The sequence below is a fragment of the Cervus canadensis genome, chromosome 30, assembly GCF_019320065.1.
Source record: "Cervus canadensis isolate Bull #8, Minnesota chromosome 30, ASM1932006v1, whole genome shotgun sequence".
NCBI classification, from domain to species: Eukaryota; Metazoa; Chordata; class Mammalia; order Artiodactyla; family Cervidae; genus Cervus; species Cervus canadensis.
In genome coordinates this window covers 42,421,345-42,446,015 of record NC_057415.1, presented here as the reverse complement: position 1 = coordinate 42,446,015, position 24,671 = coordinate 42,421,345, and the positions used below count along the sequence as shown (strand labels likewise).

General features: G+C 47.2%; 1 protein-coding gene across 1 annotated transcript; it reads left to right on the top strand.

Moving 5' to 3' along the window:
- The first annotated feature begins 1,460 nt into the window (after positions 1-1,460).
- ALLC (allantoicase) lies at positions 1,461-24,628 on the top strand. The gene is made up of 12 exons (XM_043453666.1): positions 1,461-1,733; positions 4,403-4,497; positions 10,441-10,491; positions 11,907-11,994; positions 13,418-13,543; positions 14,632-14,711; positions 15,562-15,694; positions 19,751-19,906; positions 20,294-20,367; positions 21,847-21,955; positions 23,434-23,558; positions 24,282-24,628. Exons 1-12 carry the CDS (start codon positions 1,658-1,660, stop codon positions 24,444-24,446), a joined length of 1,278 nt encoding a protein of 425 aa, XP_043309601.1. The 5' UTR covers positions 1,461-1,657; the 3' UTR covers positions 24,447-24,628.
- Positions 24,629-24,671: the final 43 nt, after the last annotated feature.

The window sequence follows — 24,671 nt, the reverse complement described above, 5'->3', positions numbered from 1 at the left end:
GCATCAAACCTTGTTTGCTCAGTCCCCAGGGCTGAGTGACTCGCCTGTTTGAAGGGCGGGATGTTTTGTCTAAACACAGGGTCGTAGGAAAAGCTGTGAGTGTCTGAAGAGAAGACAGGGGCTGGATTTCACACCCCGCACCTCTGCCCCTGCTGTTTCTATTAAATTGAGTTGGGAGTTTCATTTTCCTCAGAGATTTCTCTCTATCCTGGCTCCTCTGCAGTGCTTCACAAAGATCTGTTTTTCTTTTATTTCAGTGCAACACATTTTAAACACACTTGAGTAGCCAAATCTTACCTGTTAATGGAGTTTGCCAGGAGAATGATAAAGCTTTAAGTCACTAGGTCTTGGAGTGGCTGTAAGGTCCCGTGTGACACCTCAGTTCTAGCAAAGCATGCGGGCTCAGGAAGCAGGCAGACGTGGCCTCCAGGGAAGGCTAAGGAAGATGCTGCGGAGAATCTCTGCCCCAAGCCAAGCTTATTCTGCCGATTAAAACAGATGTTGCCAAATGCCAGAGTTCATGGGGAAAAGCAGAAGTCAGCCTCGGAAACTTCCAGCTGTTTTTGAAGTGCCCTTTGATGAATATATATATATATATATATATATATATATGTATTGTAATGAACTCGAGGAAAGTGTGCTCACCCCATCTGAGAAACAGGCCATGTTGAAAGATCTGGCATGGTGGCCCCGGACGCGGCCTGTATCTTGCAGACGGACGAGGGTCACTTCTGAGGCTTTACCCCTTAGCTGTAGGGGGTGCTGCTACACTGACCAATGTGGACCCAAGAAGGACTTTTTATGTATTTATTTTCCAAACGGAACATTCATTCCAGAAGGGAGCATTCTTTTTTTTTTTTTTTTATGTTATATTGGAGCATAGTCGATGAACAATGTCGTGTTAGGGCGTGTTCTTTTTTTAAAACAAGTGCTGCGCTGCAGTGTTCCTTGTCTAAATGGAGCGCCAGTTTTCAGGGGGTGGGGCTGGAAGAACCTGAAGCGGTGACACCAATACCTAGGGAAAAAGTGTAAAATTTTTTTCCCCTTAATCTCTTTCTCCCTTGAATCTGCAGCCTCTGGTCCATGCGTGTCATACCGACTGTTTGGTGTAGTCTGAGGCACATCAAAGCAAAAGATAAGAGACGGCTAAGGTGAAAAAGAACACCCTCCACCCTCCACGGCTCTCTGGGACGCAGGGAGGCAGAGTGATGCCTGCTCCGTGTGGGTTGGGCCTGCGTTGCCATGACGCCTGGCTCCTCCCATTCAGTGGGGTACCGAGCCGGCAACCCTGCATCCCTGACTCAGGCAAACGTGCGGATGCTCTGTCCTGGGGGTGTCTCAAACTCACTGCAGCCGACTGAGAAACAAAGCCGAGCCTGTTTGAAACACCGGGTGACTCACATGTTCCATAATTAGCTACGGAAATGAAACACTCACAAGTCTCTGTTGAGTGTGCACGCTGGGCCTGGCCCTGTGGGTTTTGTTCAAGACGCGGGACACGGGCTGAGCTGTCGTGGTGGTGGTGGTCGGGGGGCACCTGAGCAACCCACCGGGTCTGGGATGGGTCCACCCCGTGGCCCGGCCTTGCCCCATCCTCTGAGCCCCCAGTGCCCTGAGCGGCTGGTGGAGCTGAGCAGAGCAGAGTGTGTGAGCTCCGATGGCTGCCCGGGGGCACAGCAGGGACGCTCTGGGGAGAATCGTTAGATCAGCCACAGTGAGGGCGTGTCTGCCGGGTGGGCTAGTGTTGCCTGTCCTTTGGCGTTAAAGGTTTCAGACTGCGAGTATGTGGTGGAGGGGCATGGGTGGGCCCTCCACTATTATCTTCTCCAGCCGGTAAATGTCGTGAGTGGATGGAAAGTTCTCTGCATCAGCAACCTGGGAATCACGCACGGCTACTCAGCACACAGAATGTGGCCAATACAAGAGGAACTGTATTGTAATTTTATTTTATTCACTTTTATTCCCTTGTAATTCTTTAAAATTTTATTTTGTTCACTTGTAATTCTTTAAAATTTGCTGTAATTCTTATAATTCACTTGTAATTCTTTAAAATTACTTTTTATTCATTTGTGATTATTTAAAATTCGCTAAATAGCCACCTGTGGCCAGGGGCTTCCAGGCTGACCCATGCAGGTCTGGACCAGCGGGGTTCTCCAGCCCCCAGGCCCTGGAGCCCACCCGGCCACGTGCTCTCTGTCGCTCCGACTCCTTGGTGCCCAGCCCGGGTGTCCCTCCTAAAGGGGGCCCCAGGAGGACACCTCTTGTCTCTGCATCTCCTGCTGTGTCTGCCCTCCACTGTGACCCCTGGAGAGCAGGGGTCAGGGGTCAGTCCCACGCGTGGCCACGGGCCTGGCCACCACGGGAGCTTCAGCCTCGGCCACTGGATGAGCCTAACACTAATGGATGAGCATCCGTTCTGTGACTCTGACGTGGGCTGAGAGCTCTCAAATGTCTGTCATGTCAGGACATTTCTGGGTTGGAAATAGGGTTCCCTCCCCAGCTGTGTGGTTTGGACAGTTCACTCGGCTTCTCAAAGAAGCATTTTGTTTTTAAGATGTGAATAACAAATTCACAGGGTTGTTCTGAGGATTAAGGTGAGATAAAATAAATGAACTGTGTACGATGCTATTGTAGACTCATATAAATGTCAGGAAATAAATGTCCTGTTTGCTTCTGCACCTGTTCATCCTTGGGAAGATTTTAGTCCATCTGAGGAATCAGTATTTTAACACAAAAATCAGGAAAGCATTATTCACTCATTCATTTATTCAACAAATATTTATCAAGCATCTTGTATGTGGCAGGCAATAGTTCAAGCCCTGAAGATACACCAGTGGGCCAGAAAAAAAAAAAGAAAAAATCAGTGTCCTCATTTGTTGTTCAGTTGCTCAGTTGTGTCTGACTCTTTGCGACCCCATGGACTGCAGCGCACCAGGCTTTCTTGTCCTTCACTATATCTCCCAGAGTTTGCTCAAACTCATGTCCATTGAGTCGGTGGTGCCATCCAACCATCCTGTCCTCTGTTGCCCCCTTCTCCTCCCGCCCTCCGTCTTCCCCAGCCTCGGGGACTTCTCTAATGAGTTGGCTCACGAGTGTCCTCATGGAGCGTAGCACATCTAATCTGGAAAGGAGATAATAAAACCTACAAGCAGGCGAGTCCCACAGAGGTCTGTGTGCTGTGGAGACAAAGATTAGCTGCGGCGGGGGTGCTGGCGGTGCTGGGGTGGGGGTGGGTGAGATGCCACTGCACTGCGGGAGCAGTTTGCACCAAGAAGGAGACGGTCCAGCCAAGCCTTGAGCACAGGTCACGGGTGGGCTGCACAGGTGCCCGGGGAAGGACCGCCTGGCAGAGGGGACAGACGTCGCCAAGCTCCCGAGGCAGGACGTCCGGCACTGGGGACGAGGAGGGTGCTCTCTCCTCTGATTTCTGTGCCCACCTCCACCAGGGTCTACTGCCCAGCTGCTTGACATGTGTGTGTGTGTGTTCTTAATATATATATTTCATTGAAGTATAGTTGACAAAATGTTTTAGGTACATAGCAAGGTGATTCAGTTATACATATACACATATATTTCAGAGTATTTTTCATTATTACAAGGAGTTGATTAGAGTTTCCTGCGCTATACTCCAAACCTTTGTTGCTTGTATATATATTATTTTTAAATTAGAAATCTATCGTCCTATTCATACTAAGTCAAACACGTGGAATCAAAACGCGTTTTATTTTTTAAAGTGACATTGTTTCCTAATGTCTCAGAGTAGCCTTTCTGTAAAGGCTATTTTCCTAATAATTTTATTTATGCTTACTTATTTTTGGTGGTGCAGAGTCTTCTTTGCGGCTCGGGCTTTTCTCTAGCTGTGGCGAGCGGGGGCTTCTCACTGCGGTGACTTCTCTTGAGGATCGCGGCCGGTAGGGCGTGGGGTCTCAGTAGCTGTGGCTCCTGGGTCCTAGAGCGCAGGCACAGTAGTTTCGGCACATGGGCTTACTTGCCCCATGGCGTGTGGGATCTTCCTGGACCAGGGATTGAACCTGTGTTTCCTGCATTTGCAGAGGATTCTTTACCACTGAGTCACCAGGGAAGCCCGGTATGTATTTTTTGAATGTACCTTAAAACTATTCAAGGCAAATTGTTCTTTTCTACACTGAAGCATTTTTTTTCCTCCTTGAATAATGAAACTTTGCATTTTGTGGTTGCAGAATTTGTGTATTTTCTTCTCAGATGCTTCACATGGGGGTCATCTCTAGTTCCCTCCCAACTGCAGTTTTGTGCAAAGTTGCTGGGGAGGGACCCTAAGCCAGCAGGTACCCCCACAACCAGTGGGGGGCACGTGTGTTGTTTGAACGGCTCAAGCCTCGGTTTGGGGGCCTGATGCTGACCCAGCCTGCCTTTCTCCTTGCAGGAAGCATGGCTGACTCCCCCAGGGAAGGAAAAGTGGCTAGGCCTCCAGACTTTACACAGCTGATTGACTTGGCATCTGAGTTTGTAGGAGGAAAGGTGAGCAGGGTGTCTCAGGGTGAGAACAAGTGTTGCATTTAATGCACCCGGGCTGGGGCTCCAGCTGACCACTGTGGGGACCTGAGCTAGAACAGCAGGAATCAGGAAGAAGGCTGGCCTCCCCAAGGAAGCCCATCGCCGCCAAAGTCTCCCAGGGAACATTCCCTAAATTGGTGACAATTATGACCGGGGCAGCATTGCCCGAGGTTAGAAACACACATTTTGCCCCTGTGAAAAGAACCCCCCACCCCCCAGTGTGTTTCCTTATGGGGCAGATGAGTGGTCCTCAGACTTCAGTGTGAGAATCACGTGAGAACCTAACACGAGGCGCCAGGTGAGCTACAGACCTACCCTCGAGAGCTTAGGTTCTGTCGGGAGATGTGCAGACCAGGGCTGGCATCAAGGCAGGACAGGGCAGTGCGGGACCACATCTACCACGCAGGGTGGGGAGGCAGGGGAGGACCATGCAGGGAAGTGATGCTCAAAGGAGCCCTCAGTCGGGGGAGGAGCCGGCAAGGCAGCGGGGTGACGGGGAGGGTCAGACAGAGGACAAGGGGAAGGGAGCTGACCTGGGGTGTGAGGGCGGGAGCCTGGGGGGGTAGCGAGGCCCCCTGTGCCCGGAAGGTTTCTGCCCCGGAGGGGGGCTGCAGGCCCTGAGCAGGGGAGGGACGCCCAGGTGAGCTCACCGAGCTGCGTCCTCTGGAGGCAGATGTCAACAGACAAAACCATGCACAACCTAAAAGGTGAGCACCATGCTTTATTCGGAGGACACAGCCGAGGGCGTCAGCCCCGGACACAGCCCCTCACATGGTTCTACGGACGGCTCCGAAGAGGTGAGGGGGCAGTCAGGATCTGTAGGGGCTTTTGCAACAAAGACCATGTCATCACAACATCAAAAGATTCCTATTTGTAAAAGAAAACCATACATCTTTAGTTAAGGAATTTAGCCCTCTTCTGTGTATAGGCTTCCCAGGTGGCGCTCATGGTTAAGAACCCACCTGCCAATGCAAGAGATGTAGAGACATGGGTTCGATCCCTGGGTTGGGAAGGTCCCCTGGGGAAGGAAATGGCAACCCACTACAGTATTCCTGCCTGGAGAATCCCATGGACAGAAGGGCCTGGTGGGCTACAGTCCATGGGGTCACGAGAGTTGGAGACAACTGAGCAAGGTCTGGGCTCACTGACACCTTCCTTTATTTTATTATTAAATTAATTTTTTATTTTAATTGGAGGCTAATGACACCTTCCTCTGATGTGCACTTCACTCTCAGCCCTGTGCTTTCCGGTCACACAGACATGGTTCCCCACATTCGGCCATCCAGACAACCAGCAACTCCCAGACAGCCTAGGCCCTCCCCTGCCTTTCAGGTTCTGGCTGGGCTCAGAGGTCAGGACAGTCTTTCCCGGACCACAGGGGTCCCTGAGCCTCAGGTTCGGTGGAGTGGCCAGCAGCCAGTCTACAGCTCACTCTCGAAGGTGTCCTGCTTTGGGAGCCCCCTGGCAGTCCAGTGGTGAGGACTCAGCGCTTTCATTGCCATGTCCAGGGTTCAATCCCTGCTTGGCAGGGCAACTAAAATACCCCCAAGCCATGAGGTGTGGCCAAACAAACAAACAAACATTCTGCTTTGGTTAACAAACCACAGAGGCAAAGGAGAAGCCTCAGCAAGATGGTAGGAGGGGAAAAATCGTGTTTAGAATCAAACCCCTTACCCGCCAGAGATGCTCAGGGGCCTCAAACAAACCTTGTGTGCACCAGGACCCAGAGACCCACAGAGACGGAGCCAGAACTGTGTCTGAGCATCTCCTGTGGAGGTGAGGGTCAGCAGTGGCCTGCTGCAGGGGCAGGGGCTTTGGGTGCAGTAGGCTTAGGTATGGCATAAGCCCTCTTGGAGGAGGTCGCCATTAACCCACCATAGAGCTGCTAGAACGTCCTCAGGACTGGGGAAACAAAATCTTGGAGGGCACAAACAGAACCTTGTGTACCAGAACCCAGGAGAAAGGAGCAGTGACCCCACAAGAGACTGACCCAGACTTGCCCGTGTCCAGGAGTCTCCGGTGGAGGTGTGAGTCGGCGAGGGCCTGCTGCAGGGTCGGGGGCAGTGAGTGCAGCAGTGTGTGCATGGGATGCATGTAAGGAGGTCACCATCACCTTCATCACCTCCAGCATAGTTTGGCCTCAGGTCAAGCAACAGGGAGGGAACACAGCCCCACCCATCAACAGAAAATTGGATTAAAGATTTACTGAGCATAGCCTGCCCATCAGAACAAGACCCAGTTTCCCCCTCAGTCAGTCTCTCCCATCAGGAAGCTTCCATAAGCCTCTTATCTGTCTCCATCAGAGGGCAGACAGAATGAAAACCACAGTCACAGAAAACTAACCAATCTGATCACATGGACCACAGCTTGTCTAACTGAATGAAGCTATGAGCCATGCTGAGTAGGGCCACCCAAGACGGACGGGTCATGGTGGAAGTACTGACAAAACATGGCCCATTGGATAAAGGAATGGAGAACTACTTCCATATTCTTGCCTTGAGAACCCCGTGAACAGTATGAAAAGGCAAAAAGATAGGACACTGAAAGATGAACTCCCCAGGTCAGTAGGTGCCCAATATGCTACTGGAGATCAGTGGACAAATAACTCCAGAAAGAATGAATGGATGGAGCCAAAGCAAAAACAACACCCAGTTGTGGATTTGACTGGTGATGGAAGTAAAGTCAGGTGATGTAAGAAAAATAGCAACTTGGAATGTTCGGTCCATGAATCAAGGCAAATTAGAAGTGGTCAAACAGGAGATGGCAAGAGTGAACATCAACAGTTTAGGAATCAGTAAACTAAAATGGACTGGAATGGGTGAACTTAACTCAGATGACCATTATATCTACTACTGTGGGCAAGATTCCTTAGAAGAAATGGAGTCGCCATCATAGTCCACAAGACTCCAAAAATCAGTATTTGGATGCAGTCTCAAAAACAACAGAATGAACGCTGTTAGATTCCAAGACAAACCATTCAATTTCACAGTAATCCAAGTCTATGCCCCAACCAGTAATGCTGAACAAGCTGAAGTTGAACGGTTCTATGAAGACCTACAAGACTTTCCAGAACTAATACCCCAAGAAGCTGTCCTTTTCATTATAGGGGGCTGGAATGCAAAAGTAGGAAGTCAAGAGACACCTGGAGTAACAGGCAAATTTGGCCTTGGAGTACGAAATGAAGCAGGTCAAAGGCTAACAAAGTTTTACCAAGAAAAAGCACTGGTCATAGCAAACACCCTCTTCCAACAACACAAGAGAAGACTCTACACATGGACATCACCAAATGGTCAACACTGAAATCAGATTGATTATAATCTTTGCAGCCAAAGGTGGAGAAACTATATACAGTCAGCAAAAACAAGACTGGGAGCTGACTGTGGCTCAGATCATGAGCTCCTTATTGCCAAATTCAGACTTAAATTGAAGAAAGTAGGGAGAACCATTAGACCAATCAGGTATGACCTAGATCAAATCCCTTCTGATTATAAAATGGAAGTGACAAATAGATTCAAGGGATTAGATCTTATAGAGTACCTGAAGAACTATGGACAGAGGCTCATGACATTGTACAAGAGACAGGGATCAAGACCATCCCCAAGAAAAAGAAATGCAAAAAGGCAAAATGGCTGTTTGAGGAGGCCTTACAAATAGCTGAGAAAAGAAGAGAAGTGAAAGGCAAAGGAGAAAAGGAAAGATATACCCATTTGAGTGCAGAGTTCCAAAGAATAGCAAGGAGAGATAAGAAAGCCTTCCTAGGGGATCAATGCAAAGAAATAGAGGGAAACAATAGAATAGGAAAGACTAGAGATCTCTTCAAGAAAATTAGAGATACCAAGGGAACATTTCATGTAAAGATGGGTACAATAAAGGACAGAAATGGTAGGGACCTAACAGAAGCAGAAGATATTAAGAAGAGGTGGCAAGAATACACAGAAAAACTGTACAAAAAAGATCTTCATGACCCGGATAATCATGATGGTGTGATCATTTACCTAGAGCCAGACATCCTGGAATGTGAAGTCAAGTGGGCCTTAGGAAGCATCACTAAGAACAAAGCTAGTGGAGGTGATGGAGTTCCAGTTGAGCTATTTCAAATCCTGAAAGATGATGCTGTGAAAGTGCTGCACTCAATATGCCAACAAATTTGGGAAACTCAGCAGTGGCCACAGGACTGGAAAAGGTCAGTTTTCATTCCAGTCCCAAAAAAGGCAATGCCAAAAAATGCCCAAACTACCGCACAATTGCACTCATCTCACAGCCAGTAATGCTCAAATTCTCCAACCCAGGCTTCAACAGTATGTGAACCGAGAACTTCCAGATGTTCAAGCTGTATTTAGAAAAGGCAGAGGAACCAGAGATCACATTGCCAAGATCCGATGGATCATTGAAAAAGAGAGTTCCAGAAAAACATCTATTTCTGCTTTACTGACTATGCCAAAGCCTTTGGCTGTGTGGATCACCATAAAGTGTGGAAAATTCTTCAAGAGATGGAAATACCAGAACACCTAACCTGCCTCCTGAGAAATCTCTATGCAGGTCAAGAAGCAACAGTTAGAACTGGACATGGAACAACAGACTGGTTCCAAATTGGGAAAGGAGTATGTCAACACTGTATAATGTCACCCTGCTTATTTAACTTACATACAGAGTACATCATGTGAAATGCCAGGTTGGATGAAGCACAAGCTGGAATCAAGATTGTTGTGGAAAATATCAATAACCTCAGATATGCAGAGGACACCACTCTTATGGCAGAGAGTGAAGAGGAACTAAAAAGCCTCTTGATAAAAGTGAAAGAGGAGAGTGAAAAAGTTGGCTTAAAGCTCAACATTCAGAAAACTAAGATCATGGCATCTGGTCCCATCACTTCATGGCAACAAGATGGGAAACAATGGAAAAAGTGACAAACTTTATTTTCTTGGGCTCCAAAATCATTGCAGATGGTGACTAAAGCAATTTTATTGCTCCTTGGAAGAAAAGCTGTGACCAGCCCAGACAACATATTAAAAAGCAGAGACATTACTTTGCCAACAAAGGTGTGTCTAGTCAAAGCTATGGTTTTTCCAGTAGTCATATGTGGATGTGAGAGTTGGACTATAAAGAAAGCTGAGCACAAAAGAATTGATGCTTTTGAACTGTGGTGTTGGAGAAGACTCTTGAGAGTCCCTTGAACTGCAAGGAGATACCACCAGTCCATCCTAAAGGAAATTAGTTCTGAATATTCATAGGAAGGACTGATGTTGAAGCTGAAACTCCAATACTTTGGCCACCTGATTCGAAGAACTGACTCATATGAAAAGACCCTGATACTGAGAAAGATTGAAGGCAGGAGGAGAAGAGGATGACAGTGGATGAGATGGTTGGATGGCATCACCAACTCGATGGACATGAATTTGAGCAAGCTCCAGGAGTTGATGATGGACAGGGAGGCCTGGCATGCTGCAGTCCATGCGGTCACAAAGAGTTGGGCATGACTGAGCTACTGAACTGAACAAACCATAGGCTAACCTCCCCACAGGGTGTCCTAGGATGGGCTGGCTAAGCTGCAGGGGTGACCCCGGTGTCAATTTTTTCCCCATTGCTCTGGGACAAGGGTCACAAAGTCCGGGGTCCCGCGTTCTTGAAAAAAAGTTGGTTTATTTTCTTTCTAAGAGGTTAGCACTTTTGTATCCAGATGGTAAAGGGGATTAAGAAGGAAAGGGTGGGAAGTCAAGATTAAGAGGGGGAGGCAGGCAATGAAATCTAAGCATTTAAAAAGCATTGTGTCTTAATTGCGTATTGTTTCTCTCCCCCTTGGCAATTTCACATTTTCTTTTTACTGCATCTCATAATGTTTCACCAGGGAATGAAATAAAATGGTTTTAAATTTATGGTTATTTTATCTTTACTTCTTTCTTTGTCTAGATTTTATTTGCAACAGATGACTTTTTTGCTCCTGCTGAAAATCTTTTAAAGGTACTGTAAATTGGCCTCTGCTAAGTGCTGGGGTGGGGTGAGCCACGCAGTCCTGCTAATTAAAATCTCCCTGTGTGTTTGGGCTGGGAGTCACGTGATGTGACCCAGAGAATTAGCATATTAGAACAGTAGAAATGTGTGGAAATTAGCCTCCACTTCTGTTAAGATGGCAGAGACAGATGTGGACCCGGCTCAGGATTCTGGGTCCACCTTGCTCTGTGGGGGAGTCACTGAGTCCTCTTGTATTTCTCTCTGCCCTACTTTGTGTTTATAACTTATGATGGGAAGAAAAGTGTTTCATAGCTTGAAATTTTTGGAAAATGTTATTCCTACTTAGTTATAAAGATGTTGTTGTTCAGTCAATCAGTTGTGTCTTTTTGTGACCCCCATGGGCTGCAGCACCCCAGGCTTCCCTGTCCTTCACTATCTCCCAGAGTTTGCTCAAACAGTTGGTGATGCCATCCAACCATCTCATCCTCTGTCATCCCCTTCTCCTCCTGCCTTCAATCGTTCCCAGCATCAGGGTCTTTTCCAGTGAATAGGCTTTTTGCATCAGGTGGCCAAAGTATTGGAGTTTCAGCTTCAGCATCAGTCCTTCCAATGAATATTCAGGACTGATTTCCTTTAGGATTGCTGTCCAAGGGACTCCTGAGAGTCTGCAACACAGTTTGAAAGCATCAATTCTTTGGTGCTCAGCCTTCTTTATGATCCACCTCTCACATCTGTACATGACTCCTGGGAAAACCATAGCTTTGACTATATGGACCTTCGTTGGCATATGTTTATTAAAAACAAAATACTGATAAATGTAAGGAAGAACGGGAACTCTGGGGAATCCCGCCACCCTGTCCCTGCAGGGGGACCAGCGGGAGTTATTTCAAGAGGGGTGATGGCCTTGGGGCCCGTAGAGCTGGCGCCTGGCAGCATGTGACTGCCTTGGGGTGGGGTCTCACTTTCACTGGTGGGCATGAAGCAGCTCGGAGCATGGGGGTGGGGGTAGGGGTGAGTGTTCAGAGGAACCCGAAGCATCGAGCCTGCACTTCCTGAGACTCTCCCGGATTCTGGTTGCCCAGTCTTTTTGGGGCTGCTCTGGGGGTCCAGTTACCCTTCCTCGCTTTGCTAAACGACCTTTGAGGAGGCGCCCAGGTTGCGGCTGCACCAGTGGTGGGGCCCCTGGAATGAGCCATGTGTGGTTTTACCTTTTGCTGCCAGTGGCAAGTTCCGTGGAGGATGGCCCGCAGAGAAGTAGGACTTCTTTCTCAGAAGCTGATACGAAGATACACAGGCATCGTCCTCCGTCTCCCCTACAGTCCCTGTTCTCTGCACCGTGCATCTGTCCCTTTGTGGCAGAAGTCTATTTCCTGGGAGCCCAGGCTCTCGCATGAAGGTTAATGATCCGCTTGTCTTTGCTTTAGAGGGACAACCCAAGATTTAAGGAACATGAGTACACCGAGTTTGGGAAATGGATGGACGGATGGCAGACCAGAAGGAAAAGGATCCCAGGTAAGACGATGATGACTCTGTTCACTCACTCCTGTGACGTTTGAGATCAGGGGCTGTTGGGAAGCAGCGCACATTGGGGGTCGATTTTAACACGGGCCCTTGGACTACTCAGTCACCTCAGATGTCCCTTCTGAATGGCAGGCTCTGACAATTCAGGAGGGGTCGTGAGAGCCCTGGTCATCAGTGCAAGCAGGAAGGGGCAGGCACTTGTGAGGAAAAGGAGACTCTGGAAGAGGAGGGCCATGGGTGAAGAAGCTGAGCCGCATGCGTACGTCGGTCGGTGCGTGTGCGGCATTTGACGTCAGCACCCCTCTCTGAAGTAGGTGTTCTGGTCCCATCCGATTGCCATGGAAACAGCCTCATTCACTCAGCTCAGGTCACAGCAACCGTAAGAGAAGCCGGGAACTCAGCCAAGATCCATCCTATCTTTTATGCCGCCTTAAGAAGCTACTGCTCACTGCTACTCACCAAGCAACATACACCCTTTAAATTTATAGAAAAGTCTGTAAAAGGAAAGCAGCCAGCATTAGGCTAATCGCTGACTTTCTTGCTACTGTCTCAAGTATTTTAATTTTCTATATTTCTGTGGTACTCCAGGCCTCATGACTGTGCTTGTACTATGCTTAGTCGGTCAGTCGTGTCCAACTCTCTGGGACCCCATGGACTGTAGCCCACCAGGCTCCTCTGTCCATGGGATTCTCCAGGCAAGAATACTGGAGTGAGTTGCCACGCCCTCCTCCAGGGGAATCTTCCCAACCCAGGGATTGAACCCAGGTTTCCCGCACTGCAGGCAGATTCTTTACTGTCTGAGCCACAGGGAAGCTCAGGCCTTATTAGATTCTAATAAAACTGGACATTTTAAGGTTGATCTGAATCTGACTGCTGGAAACCAAGAATCACACAGTGTCACACTGGGAGTTCTTACACATCATCTGATGCAGGGAGGGGTGGTCCTGGCTGGGTCCCTGAAGGCAAAGAGCAGGCTGTTTCCAGGAGACCCAGCTCAATACTGAGCCCCGGCCGAGTTGGGCTGGTGGTCCCTACACCAGAGGTATAGCTAAACTTTTTGGAAGCTTATCTCATCCCTGACTTGCAGTTAAAAGAAATGAAGCTCAGAGACACCCGTCTGCCAATGATGCACACAGGAGGTGGCCAGTTTGGAGTCAGACATGTGGCCCCTCTGGATCCAGGGCTTATACACGCTCTGGTCACATTAGAAGGGAGGGTCCACGTGGCCAGTGGCGGCCCCGTGAGGCCGCGTCAGCAGAGACCTGGCAGTCTCGGCCGAGGAGGAGCCCGCACACGTTTCTCTCCGATGCGAGAAGTGCGTTTCCGGTGTTTTACTTCCGCTGTCCTTTTGCTCAGTAGCGAGGCTCGTCGGCGGGATTCAGCCCGAGTGGTTCCTGTTGTTTACATCCCCCAGGTCACGACGGGTGCGTGGTCCAGCTGGGCATCCAGGGTGCTATCCGGGGCTTCGATGTGGACACGTCCTACTTCACGGGAGATCACGCCCCTCGAGTATCGATTCAAGCGGCAAACTTCGAAGAAGGTGCCTGGGGACCCCCTGGCCTGGGAGGAGCTGTGTGGGGATTCCTCATGGCTCGCTTCCCGCCCAGACAATCTCGTGCAGAGGCCCTCTCCCTGCCACAGAGGCTGATGACATTCCCCGTCAAGGGCTCCGTGATTTTTGAGGTTTAGCTTAGACGTGTTCTTCAGCTCAACTTAGATTTCGCTATTCTCACACTGCAGCACCCCCAGGAGGCGCAGGGTTTGGGGAGCAGGCTGCCGGGGCGGGTGGCTGGGTGGCGTGGCCAGGGCGGTCTGGAGCCCGGTCCAGGCCAGCTGTGGGGCCTCTCCCCTGCTCATTCTGCTGCCCCCCAGCCCCTGGGGGGTCTGCATAAGGACATGGCAGCTCTGGGCTTCCCAGGAAGGTTCCTTTCCGAATCCTGGAATGGAACTGGTGTCCTCCCAGGCTGGTCCCAGAGGTAGCTTTCTAGAAACATGTACCCTCACGGGCATGTCTGTACTTTACTTGGGAAACAGGAGTCATGTCAGTTAGCAGTCTTATCCTGGAGGCACTCTGTGCCCAGCTTGTAGGAGGCTCCAGGGGCGTGAAAACGACTCTCCCCTCCCGAAAGACGACGGAGGGACCTGAAAAGTCACATGATGGTGGGAGGGAGGGACCAGTGACAAAGAGAAAGATGCTTTCAGGAGGTGCACTAATCATCCACACAGGCTCCTGTTGGTGAATCGCCCACGGATCAGTTCTGAGGATGCCACTGGGGGAAGCAGTGTTTTTGGAGTTGACTTACAACATTCCATAACTTTATCAATCCAGCCTTTTGAAAACCCGAGTCATGTGATAAGTTTGTCCATCTGGCTAAACTTGGAGATGATATTTACCCTCTGATGAGCAGACGAACCACCAGATGTGCAACACCCCTTTTGAAGTTACCCTAAGTATTTTAAATATGGAGGAACTTTAACACATACATCTATTACATTGGTCATCTGATACTTTGACTTAAGAAACGATATCTTTAGGCAAAATGAAAATGACCCTACCGTTCATGAAGAGAGTATGTATATTCTGATTTTGAATGGGAATGGTAACCCTCATGGTCACTGTAACTTTAGATAAGCAGCCAGAAATCCCACAACGAGAAGTCAGGACAGGAACTGCGGCCACCCCTGAGGAGTTTGAAGCCATTTCGGAGGTATGTTTCCCGGGCGAGCGGGGGCTTGTCACGGGCTGTTGGGAGCTCTGCCCGCCTGCCCACCTGCACTCAGCCTGGCACAGCTCACACGTTGTGCTTGCCCCGTGCGACCCTAGAGAGGTTTCTGGGTGGGTCTGTGCACCCCTGACCGCGGTGCATGCGAGGTCCAGGGTGCTTTTTCCCACGGGGCAATCTGCTCACAGAGACGCAGAATGATGCCCTGTGAGATAAACACAGAGTCAGTTCACATACTTTTGATAGCTATTGGACAAAGTAGCGTTATGCTGGATGAATGTAATGCAAGAAACAATTTGGTTTGCATTTGGGGACATTCTTGTTTTTCGAAGTTTGTCTGGTGATCTTCATTGCATTTTACAAAAGTGTGGATCCATAACACACTGGGGAAATACATAATGGCAACAACAAGCAGGCCCTTCCAGTGAAGCGCTGATCTAGAGGAGAGAGCTGGGAGGTTCAGGCTGACCCATTTACCCCCAGGCCCACGGCAAGAGCCTGGGTTTTATTTAAATGTTCACATCACATTCTGGCTGCTGCTTTTTTATGAATCCTCAAAGTGAAGACATCCAGAGGTTCGTTTCTAACCCCCTGCCCATCCCTGGCCACCACCGCCCGGTGGCTGTTATGACCAGGGTAAAATAAAAGCAGGCCTTTATTCTGTTTATTAAATCTGGGACTTGATGTTTATTAGTGTTTTTATTAAAGTGTTCCATTAGGCATCCATCATTAATTTTGTTCCAAAGTGGTTGCCCCGCAAGCCCCATGCAGGGATTAGGATGAGAGGATTTATTGTCCCAAGAGCCATCACTAGTGTTTTTATATTTATTGCTAGCTGAAGTCCGACGACTGGAGTTGCTTGGTTCCTATGACAGAAATTAAACCGGGAAATTCTGCTTCCAGCCACAACTACTTTCCGGTCAATTCCCAGCAGAGGTGGAGTCACATACGACTCAACATTTTCCCAGGTAAATATGATGGACCATCTCCAGTCCTGTGGTTTCTTCATTGAGTGCTGACATGTTTTAAAAACACAAAGCAAAGTCACCCTTTCCTCCTTGGTCACTGATCTCTCTAGCATTTTAGGATTTTAATCTTCCCTTTTCGTGTACTAGGAAATTCTCGTTTTAGCCCTGCCATCTGTAGGTAGTTAGGAAAAACTATCAATTAAATTGGGATGTGATGGACCTAAGGTGTATTAGGTTAGATATCACCTAACAATGTCTATTTCACAGACATATTAGCAGTTGAAGTGCTGTGTACAAATAACCCTTATTTTGTTTTATTGTACAGCTTTATTGCAATGTAATAAATGTAACATGCATTTCACCCATGTGAAGTATACAATTCTATGGTTTATTGTACATGTAAGTATACAGTGTAAAGTCTATGTAAATATATAATATGGCTTCCCAGGTGGCTCAGAGGTAAAGGATCTGCCTGCAATGTAGGAGATGCAGGTTCAATCCCTGGGTCGGGAAGATCCTCTGAAGAAGGAAATGGCTACCCACTCCAGTACTCTTGCCTGGAAAATTCCATAGACAGAGGAGCCTGGTGGGTTACCGTCCATGGTCCATGGGGTGGCAAAGAGTCAGACACGACTGAGCGACTGAGCATGCGCATGAAATAGATATAGATAGGATATGTGCAGCCATCGCCACGGTCAACTTTAGAACATTTTTATCACCTTGAAAAGAAATCTGATATCCTTGAGCTATCAACATTCATCTCCCCCAGCCCTAAGCAGCCACCAGTCCACTTTCTGTCTTGATCCACTGGACGACTCCAGACATTTCATATAAATGGTCTTTTGTGACTGGTTAGCATGTTTCCAAGGCTCACCCGTATTGTTGAGCATCAGTACTTCATTCCTGTGTGTGATCAAATAATCTTCCATTGTATGGACAGACCTCATTGCTTGTCCATGCATCAGTTGATAGACATTTGGGCTATTTTCACCTATTGAAAGCTTATGAGTAATGCTGGCATAAACATCCCTGTACAAATTTTTGTGCAAACATATGGTTTTCATGTGGGTGTACACCTAGGAGTTGAAATTGCTGAGTCATATAATAACTGTGTTTTTAATTTTATGAGAAATTATCAGACTTCTTTCCAAAATGGCCACACCATATTACATTCCCATCAGCAATGTATGAAGGGTCTGGTTTTTCCACATCCTCCCCACATTTGTCATTTTCTGAGTTTTTGATCACAGCCACCCTAGAGGAAATGAAGTGGTATCTCGCTGTGGTTTTGATTTGCATTTCCCTTACGACTAATTATTGTTTTTTAAAAGCTTTCTATTTTTTATATTGGAGTGTTGTTAAGTGTTGTGTTAGTTTCTGATTTTCTGATGTTCAGTTAGTTCGGTCTCTCAGTCGTGGTCCAGCTCTTTGCGACCCCATGGACTGTGGCATGCCAGGCCTCCCTGTCCATCACCAACTCCCAGAGCCTGGTCAAACTCATGTCCATCGAGTCGGTGATGCCATCCAACCATCTCATCCTCTGTCATCCCCTCCTGATGTTCAGTAAAGTGATTCAGTTATACATATATGTGGATCTCTTCTTTTTAAAATTCTCTTCCCATTTAAGTTGTTAGAGTATTAAGCAGCCTCATGACTAATCTCAGTTGCTTACTTGGTCACTTGCATATTTTATTTACTGTTCGTTGTTCAGTTGCTAAGTTGTGTCCAACTCTTTGAGACCCCACGTACTACAACAGGCCAGTCTTCCCTGCCCTTCACTGTTTCCTGGAGTGTGCTCAAATTCATGTCTGTTGAATCCATGATGCTATCTGACCATCTCGTCCTCTGTCGTCCCCTTCTCCTCCTGCCCTTAATCTTTTCCAACATCAAAGTCTTTTCCAGTGAATCAGCCCTTCCCATCAGGTGGCCAAAGTATTGGAGCTTCAGCTTCAGCATCAGTCCTTCCAATGAATATTCAGGGTTGATTTCCTTTAGGATTAACTGGTTGGATCTCCTTGCAGTCCAAGGGACTCTCGAGAGTCTTCTCCATCACCACAGTTTGAAAGCATCAGTTCTTTGGCACTCAGTCTTCTTTATGGTCCAACTCTCACATCTGTACCTGACTACTGGAAAAACCATGTGTGTGTGCACACTCAGTTGTGTTTGACTCTTTGCGACTCCATGGACTATAGCCGGCTAGGCTCCTCTGTCCATGAACTTTTCCAGACAAGAATCCTGGAGTGGGTTGCCATTTTCTCCTCCAGGGGATCTTCCCGACCCAGGGACTGAACCCACATCCCTTGTGTCTCCTGCATTGACAGGTAGATTCTTCACCACTAGTGCTACCTGGCAAGCCTCAGCTTTGACTTACGGACCTTTGTCAGTAAAGTGATGGCTCTGCTTTTCAATACTCTGTCTAGGTTTGTCATAGCTTTCCTTCTAAGGAGCAAGTAAGTGTTAGTTACTCAGTTGTGTCCTACTCTTTGCAACTCCATGGACTGTAACCTGCCAGGATCTTCTGTGGAATTCTCCAGGCCAGATACTGGAGTGTGTTGTCATTCCCTTCTCTAAGGGATCTTCCTGACCCAGGGATCGAAACCAAGTCTCCTGCATTGCAGACAAGATTCTTTACCATCTGAGCCAACAGGGCTGCAGTCACTGTCCGCAGTGGTTTTGTAGCCCCCAAAACAAAATGTCACTGCTTCTACTTTTTCCCCTTCTGCTTGCCATGAAGTGATGGGACTGGATGCCATGATCTTACACAAGCCCCTTTGCCACGTCAAGGCTGTGATCCATGAAGGGGACTATTCCTTGACAGTTTGATTAAAAGTGAGATTGGATATTAATTCTGTAAACAAGAATCTTATTTTTTTAATGTAAAATCAGCTTTACATGAAGAGACATTAACACTATGTACCATGAAGGCAGCTCATAATGTTCAATGAGCTAGGATAGTGTTGTGAATTACTCTTGTTAGCATATTTTCTTGGGTTTTAAACCAACACTCCAGGAGATGGTGAAGGACAGGGAAGCCTGGTGTGCTGCAGTCCATGGGGTCGCAGAGTCAGACACGACTGAGGGACTGAACGACAGCAAATACCAAGACAGCCTGGTTTTATTTACTGCAAATATCAAGACTTCCACTGTTCTACTGAAATTTTTTCAGATCACTCAATTTCACCAGATTTTTCATGTAAAAATATAGGGCTGGTTTCATTAGAATATTCTGATTAATGACTTTGAGCTTCTGTATAAAAAAGCTTGGGTTCCACCTTCTAGGAAGTGATACTCAAATAAGAAACGTCCATTTTATTAGACTCACATAATGTGAGTGGATCTTGGTAGTTATTTTCTGCTCTGCAGACCTACTCTCGAGCTGCTCTGGTTCTCAGCAGCTACTTAAATTTGTGAATGTTATCTTCAGTATTCTCAACCACACTGCAAAGCAACGTGTGTAAAAATAAAAACCTAAGATCTTGTGTAAGTTGGTGTGGGATTTAGCAATGTTGATTTCGGGCACCAAGCATTATATCTGTGGTGAATTTCCCAACTGATTTTTGGCCTTCCTGGAGTTATTAATTCACAACCACCACAAATATGTGAGTATTTACTATGTGCCACACGGAAGCAAGCAAGACAGGTAGCTATTCTGGCCTTCAAAGATTTTTAGATTCTGCTTTTGGGAGACTTATTATCAGGGACTTAAGAACAAGGTAATTCTGGACTGTGATTAGTGCAATGAAGTAAATAAGTGGGGGGGCATTGATAACCTTAACCTGGGGAATCAGACAGTGGCTGAGGTGGGGGTGGGGGGCAGGAAGGAGATGGCTCTAGAGAGGGAAAGGCCTTCCTGGGGCCATGCTACAAGCTGAGACCTGAGATCAGCGAGTAGTCTTTGGACAGCAAAGTTGTCTGAGGACTAGGGGGTGGCAGGTGCAAAGGCCTTAGTGTATTTAAGAACTAGAGCAGGCAGATGTGGAGAGCTCTGTGTTTTAAGATCCACAAAGGGCAACTTTTCCCAAGTGATAATAATAATAAGGCACTTTTCCTTTTCAGATGGTGGAATTGCACCTCTTAGGGTATACAGTACTGGACAAAAAGACTGGACTGCGGGTGACCCCAAAGAACCATTAGACCTGGTGACCATCGCGTATGGGGGTGCCTGTGTAGGATTCAGCAGTGCACATTTTGGGCACCCGAACAATATAACAGGTGAGGCGATGCTTGAGCTTGGGACGTGTGGGCCTCACAGTCCGCACCCCAGTGTGGTATGAATTACTTAGAGGAAGGGGCCATCTCAAGCCATATGGGTGGGTGAGATCCTTCATATAGGATTGAAAGCCTTTAAGACAGGAAGTAAATCAATAGCACTCTCCCTTCCTAATTTTGGCTTAAGCAGTTGCTCTAAAAGGAAAAGTAAAATTTACTAACCCTATAGTTGTGTGTGAATTTGCTGAAACGTTCATCTTAATGAAAATCACAGATGTTGCACTGCTCAGGTGCACGGGATCTGCACCGGTCACGCCAATGCAGTCATTCTCACATTTTTAATAAAACGTGATGATCCTGTGAAATCCCGTTAAACACTGTTTTTGGCAGGAGTCAGCACAGCGAAGTCGATGGAAGATGGCTGGGAAACAGCCCGGAGGCTGGACAGGCCCCTGATACTGGAGGTGAGACGTGAAAATGCTGCATCCCAACGCTTCCCAGAAAGTAAAGCTTTTTTCCTTCATTTGACATCAAGGAGACTGATATTTTAGAAACCTCTTAGGCATTTTTGTAAATACTTATTGCTTCTACATGTTTTCTAAATCTTCTACTGTTTCCTTATAATATCAGGGCCAGACTACACATAAAGACCTAGAAGTCAAACTTGCTAATTAATGCTGGCTGTTCCAACACATCATTGGAATTATCCCTTTTTTTAATATAAAAACTAGAGCATCTAAATTTAACAAAAACCCATGAGTAAATTTGTTGATCTGGAGGGAAAAAACCACTATTTCATCGTCTTTGATTTTTTCGTATTGCTGGGTGAGACAGACCACTTCTGTGAACGTGTGATGGCTCAGCTGTTTAATTTGGCCAGTAACTAACTCAAGATAAGGAAGTAAAAAACGAAAGAAAACACCTTTTAGTGTGTAAATCATATCACAAATAATTTAATTTAATTTATAATAACTTATTTATAATTATATATATTATACAAATTATAATAACTTAATTATAAACATACCTTTCATGGGTTTGTATCACCCAATGCTTCCAAATATAAACAAAGTATCCTCACTAGAAATTTGTGTTTGGAGGCAGGTCATATATTGGTATAGATTTGGTCAAAGACAGATCTACTTTGAAAAGTCAAAACCAGCCAACCACAGGAGCTCTTGGTTGGGTTAGACAAACATCCTTTGGTGTACAGCATCCCACCTGAATTCATGTGCATGTGTGCTAAGTCATGTCCAGCTTTTTGCAATCCTGTGGGCTGTAGCCCGCCAGGCCCCTCTGTCCATGGGATTTCCCAGGCAAGAATACTGGAGTGGGTTGCCATGCTCTCCCCTCCAGGGGATCTTCCTGACCCAGGGATTGAACTCGCGTCTCCTATGTCTCCTGCATTGGCAGGTGGGTTCTTTACCACTAGCGCCACCTGGGAAGCCCACCTGAATTTATAACTGACATACATGATCATATCAGAAATTCATCAAAATTTACCTAGCACCCGATTAACCCGAGTCGGCATCAGGAGTTTACACAGTGACGGTAGAGTGACGATTTTTTACGCAAGAAGCAACTTACACCAGATCACAGGAAGTAGGTACTCTTTTATAGTGAAAAATGAAAGCGTTAGTCACTCGGTCATGTCTGACTCTTTGTGACCCCACCAGGCTCCTCTGTCCACGGAATTACCCCAGCAAGAACACTGGAGTGGGTTGCCATGCTCTCCTCCTGGGGATCTTCCCGCCCCAGGGACTGAACCCTGGTCTCCTGCATCGCAGGCAGATTCTTTACCTTCTGAATCACCAGGGATGCCCTACTCTTTTATGGCAGGAAATGACAAGTACGCGCCAACATTGTCGCTTGCTGGTTTTCAGGATTGGTCTTGAATGACAGCAAGCTGACTTACGTTGTTTCTACCTCTTTTTGAATTCCAGAATGATGAGAACGGTATTCTCCTGGTTCCAGGCTGTGAGTGGGCAGTTTTCCGATTGGCGCATCCTGGAGTAATAACTCAAATTGAAATCGATACAAAGTATTTCAAAGGTAAACGTGATGCCACTAAGAAACCGCTTATAATTGATGTGCTGGTCGTAAAGGCAGCGGGCTCCATGCCGCAACTAAGACCCGATGCAGCCAAACAAATAAATAAAGACTATGAAAAAGAATAAAGACAGCGGGCTCCAGCAGGAGAGGGACTCAGGGCAGCGGGCTGTGGGCCTGGCTTTCCGCTCACAGTTGTGTAGCTTCAAGCATGTTGTCTTAACCCTTTGCACTCTGCTTCTGTCTTTATAAAGCATTAGATGTGCACTCGACCACAAAAGTCGTGAGATTCTATGAGGCACTAAGGCTCTTCACCACAAGGTCCCTGAACTCCATGTGAAAAAGCCTATGAAACACTTCCTGGTTAGGACATCGAAAGAACAAGGTGGGGGTATCTTCTCAGGGGAGGGATCGCAAGCAGCTCGGTGACTATTTCTTCTCTGGGCAGTGATCTACACACATTTTAAAAATCATGGCCTTCCTTTAGTAAAATAATATTTGGAAAAGCACCCTTAATATTCCATGTTTACTTCCTTATGAAATAGATACATGGTCCATTATAATAAGTTCAAAAGAGGTTACTAAACTTTTATAATCATTAAGTGAAGTTTTGCCAAGTACTATGGTGGGTGTCTCATGATTCTTTGGCTGTCTTTGAATAAATACAGCAGACTGTATTCATGCACTGGATGCTTGATTTTTAAATGTCTTGTGAATCATTATGACCTCACTCAACTATTAACTGTTTCATCAAGGGTCAGTATATATTTAAGGTGAAGTTCATCCTCAATGGGTGGATGTAAACGGTTTCAAGGGGTCTTGATAATTTGAACTCCTGTTGGGAAGACTCCTGTGGTTTAGATCTGATTAGTGGTCACTGTTTCCACTTTTCAACATGACTGACCAAGGGCGGCTCCTGACGGTCAGGAGGAATGTCAGTTCTGTTATTTTTTTGCTGTTTATGGATGTTCACAAATCATCTCTAGTGGTATATTTAATCCATGGTTCTTTGTGTGGTAGTTTAAAGTCACTTGTTTATTTTTGTGAGGGACAGTTTAGTCAAAACCAGGGTAATAAGCAGCAAATCCATGCAGCCAGGGACCCCAAACTGCAGCATGGCATGGATGCCCTGCAACTGGCCTTGGGTATCTGTCAGCCAGGGATGATGGGCACGGGGATCGGGAACAAGCTGGCATCCAGTTATAACATCAAACACGCCAGGCCTAATACACACATCCACACACACATGTGTACACACATGCACACATGTGCACACACGTGTATTCACACGTGCATGTATATTAAAGAAACAGAAACAGTCATTGGGATGTCCTCTTCCTGCACCCCAGAAGCACGCTCACCTCACCCATGCTCACTTTTTGCTGGGCTTTTTGATCTGATTAAAAAGGTCAGTATTCCATAAACCAAACTGCGCTGGGTGCAGACAGAGTGGAAAAGACGCCTTTGTCTTATTCCGACAGGTAATTCTCCTGAGAGCTGCAAGGTGGACGGCTGCATCCTGACAATGCAGGAGGAGGAAAACATGGTCAGGCAGAAGTGGGACCTTCTGGGCCATAAGTGGAAGCCACTGCTTCCGGTCACAAATGTAGTGTGGTGTCCGATCCCTTGGGGCCACGCAGGCAGCCCTCCCGTGGGCTGCTTCAGTCAAGGCCGGGTTTCAGAGGGTCACAGCTCCGCCCCAAAGCTTCTGCTTGGTTTAACAGTGTGACAAATGAGATTTTAAAAACTGTCTCTGCCCCTTTATATTATAAAATGACAGGCTCTCTCGTTTCACATTTGCATAATCTAACTCTCAAATTTTCTTTGAAAAAAAAAAATTTTCTTTTAGACCACCTTGTTCAAGCATGCACACATGGAGAAACGTTTCTGCATTGTACTGACTCTCTAGGTAGGGCGGCTAGCATATTTACGGCCTCCAGGGTGTGGCCAGCCATGGGATGGATGCTGAGGTGATCCAGAGCATTTCCCTGGATCATGCAGGAGGGACATGGTCATTTTCGGGTCGGAGATGGGAGTGAGCGCTGCTCCCCTTAGTGAAGGGACTCCCACGGGCCCGCTTTCTGCTTTCTTTTTCTCATCAGTTTGTCCACTTACTTAACTATCAGAAAGAAACATCACGGGGACCTGAGTATTCATGCCGGTCTCCTTAGGGCATCCTGTCCCCAAAAGCAGATTGCTAGGGCGAGCCGAATTATTATCATGGAATAACTTTTCACCTTTTAAGGCCCAGAGTCCAAGCGGATGGGTGGCCTTGGGAGAGTCAGCCCCCTGGTCATTACAAGGACCTCCGCCTCCCCTCTCTTTCCAGCTGAAGCCCGATGAGATGCATGTGCTGGACAGCCTGACCCCAGAACTGCAGGATGTCATCACCCACGCCAAGTTCACCATCACCCCCGATGGGGGCGTGAGTCGCCTCGACTCAAGGGCTTCCCCAGCTCTATCTGCCTCCTGCGGCCCCGTGAGAAGCCCATGATGAGGTTCTCGGTGAAGGCGGGCTTCAGGGCGAACCTCTAACCCACAAAACCCCGGTGACTGTACAGTGACTCAGACTCTTCTTCTGAAGTGTGTTCAATATATGAAACTTAAGTTTCTAGCAATTAGTGTTTTGAAGGTCAATATAATTCCTGATGATTTAATAAAGTGGTCACCCTCACACACGGGTATCTGCATTTAATGTCACTATGCAGTGCTTGGCAGT

Excerpts from the sequence above, each read along its gene's own strand:
- ALLC (XM_043453666.1), top strand. The coding sequence starts at position 1,658 with ATGGCTGCCCGGGGGCACAGCAGGGACGCTCTGGGGAGAATCGTTAGA. Across the intron at positions 10,492-11,906 it reads CTGCTGAAAATCTTTTAAAG|AGGGACAACCCAAGATTTAA; the intron begins GTACTGTAAATT and ends TCTTTGCTTTAG. Across the intron at positions 15,695-19,750 it reads ACGACTCAACATTTTCCCAG|ATGGTGGAATTGCACCTCTT; the intron begins GTAAATATGATG and ends TTTCCTTTTCAG.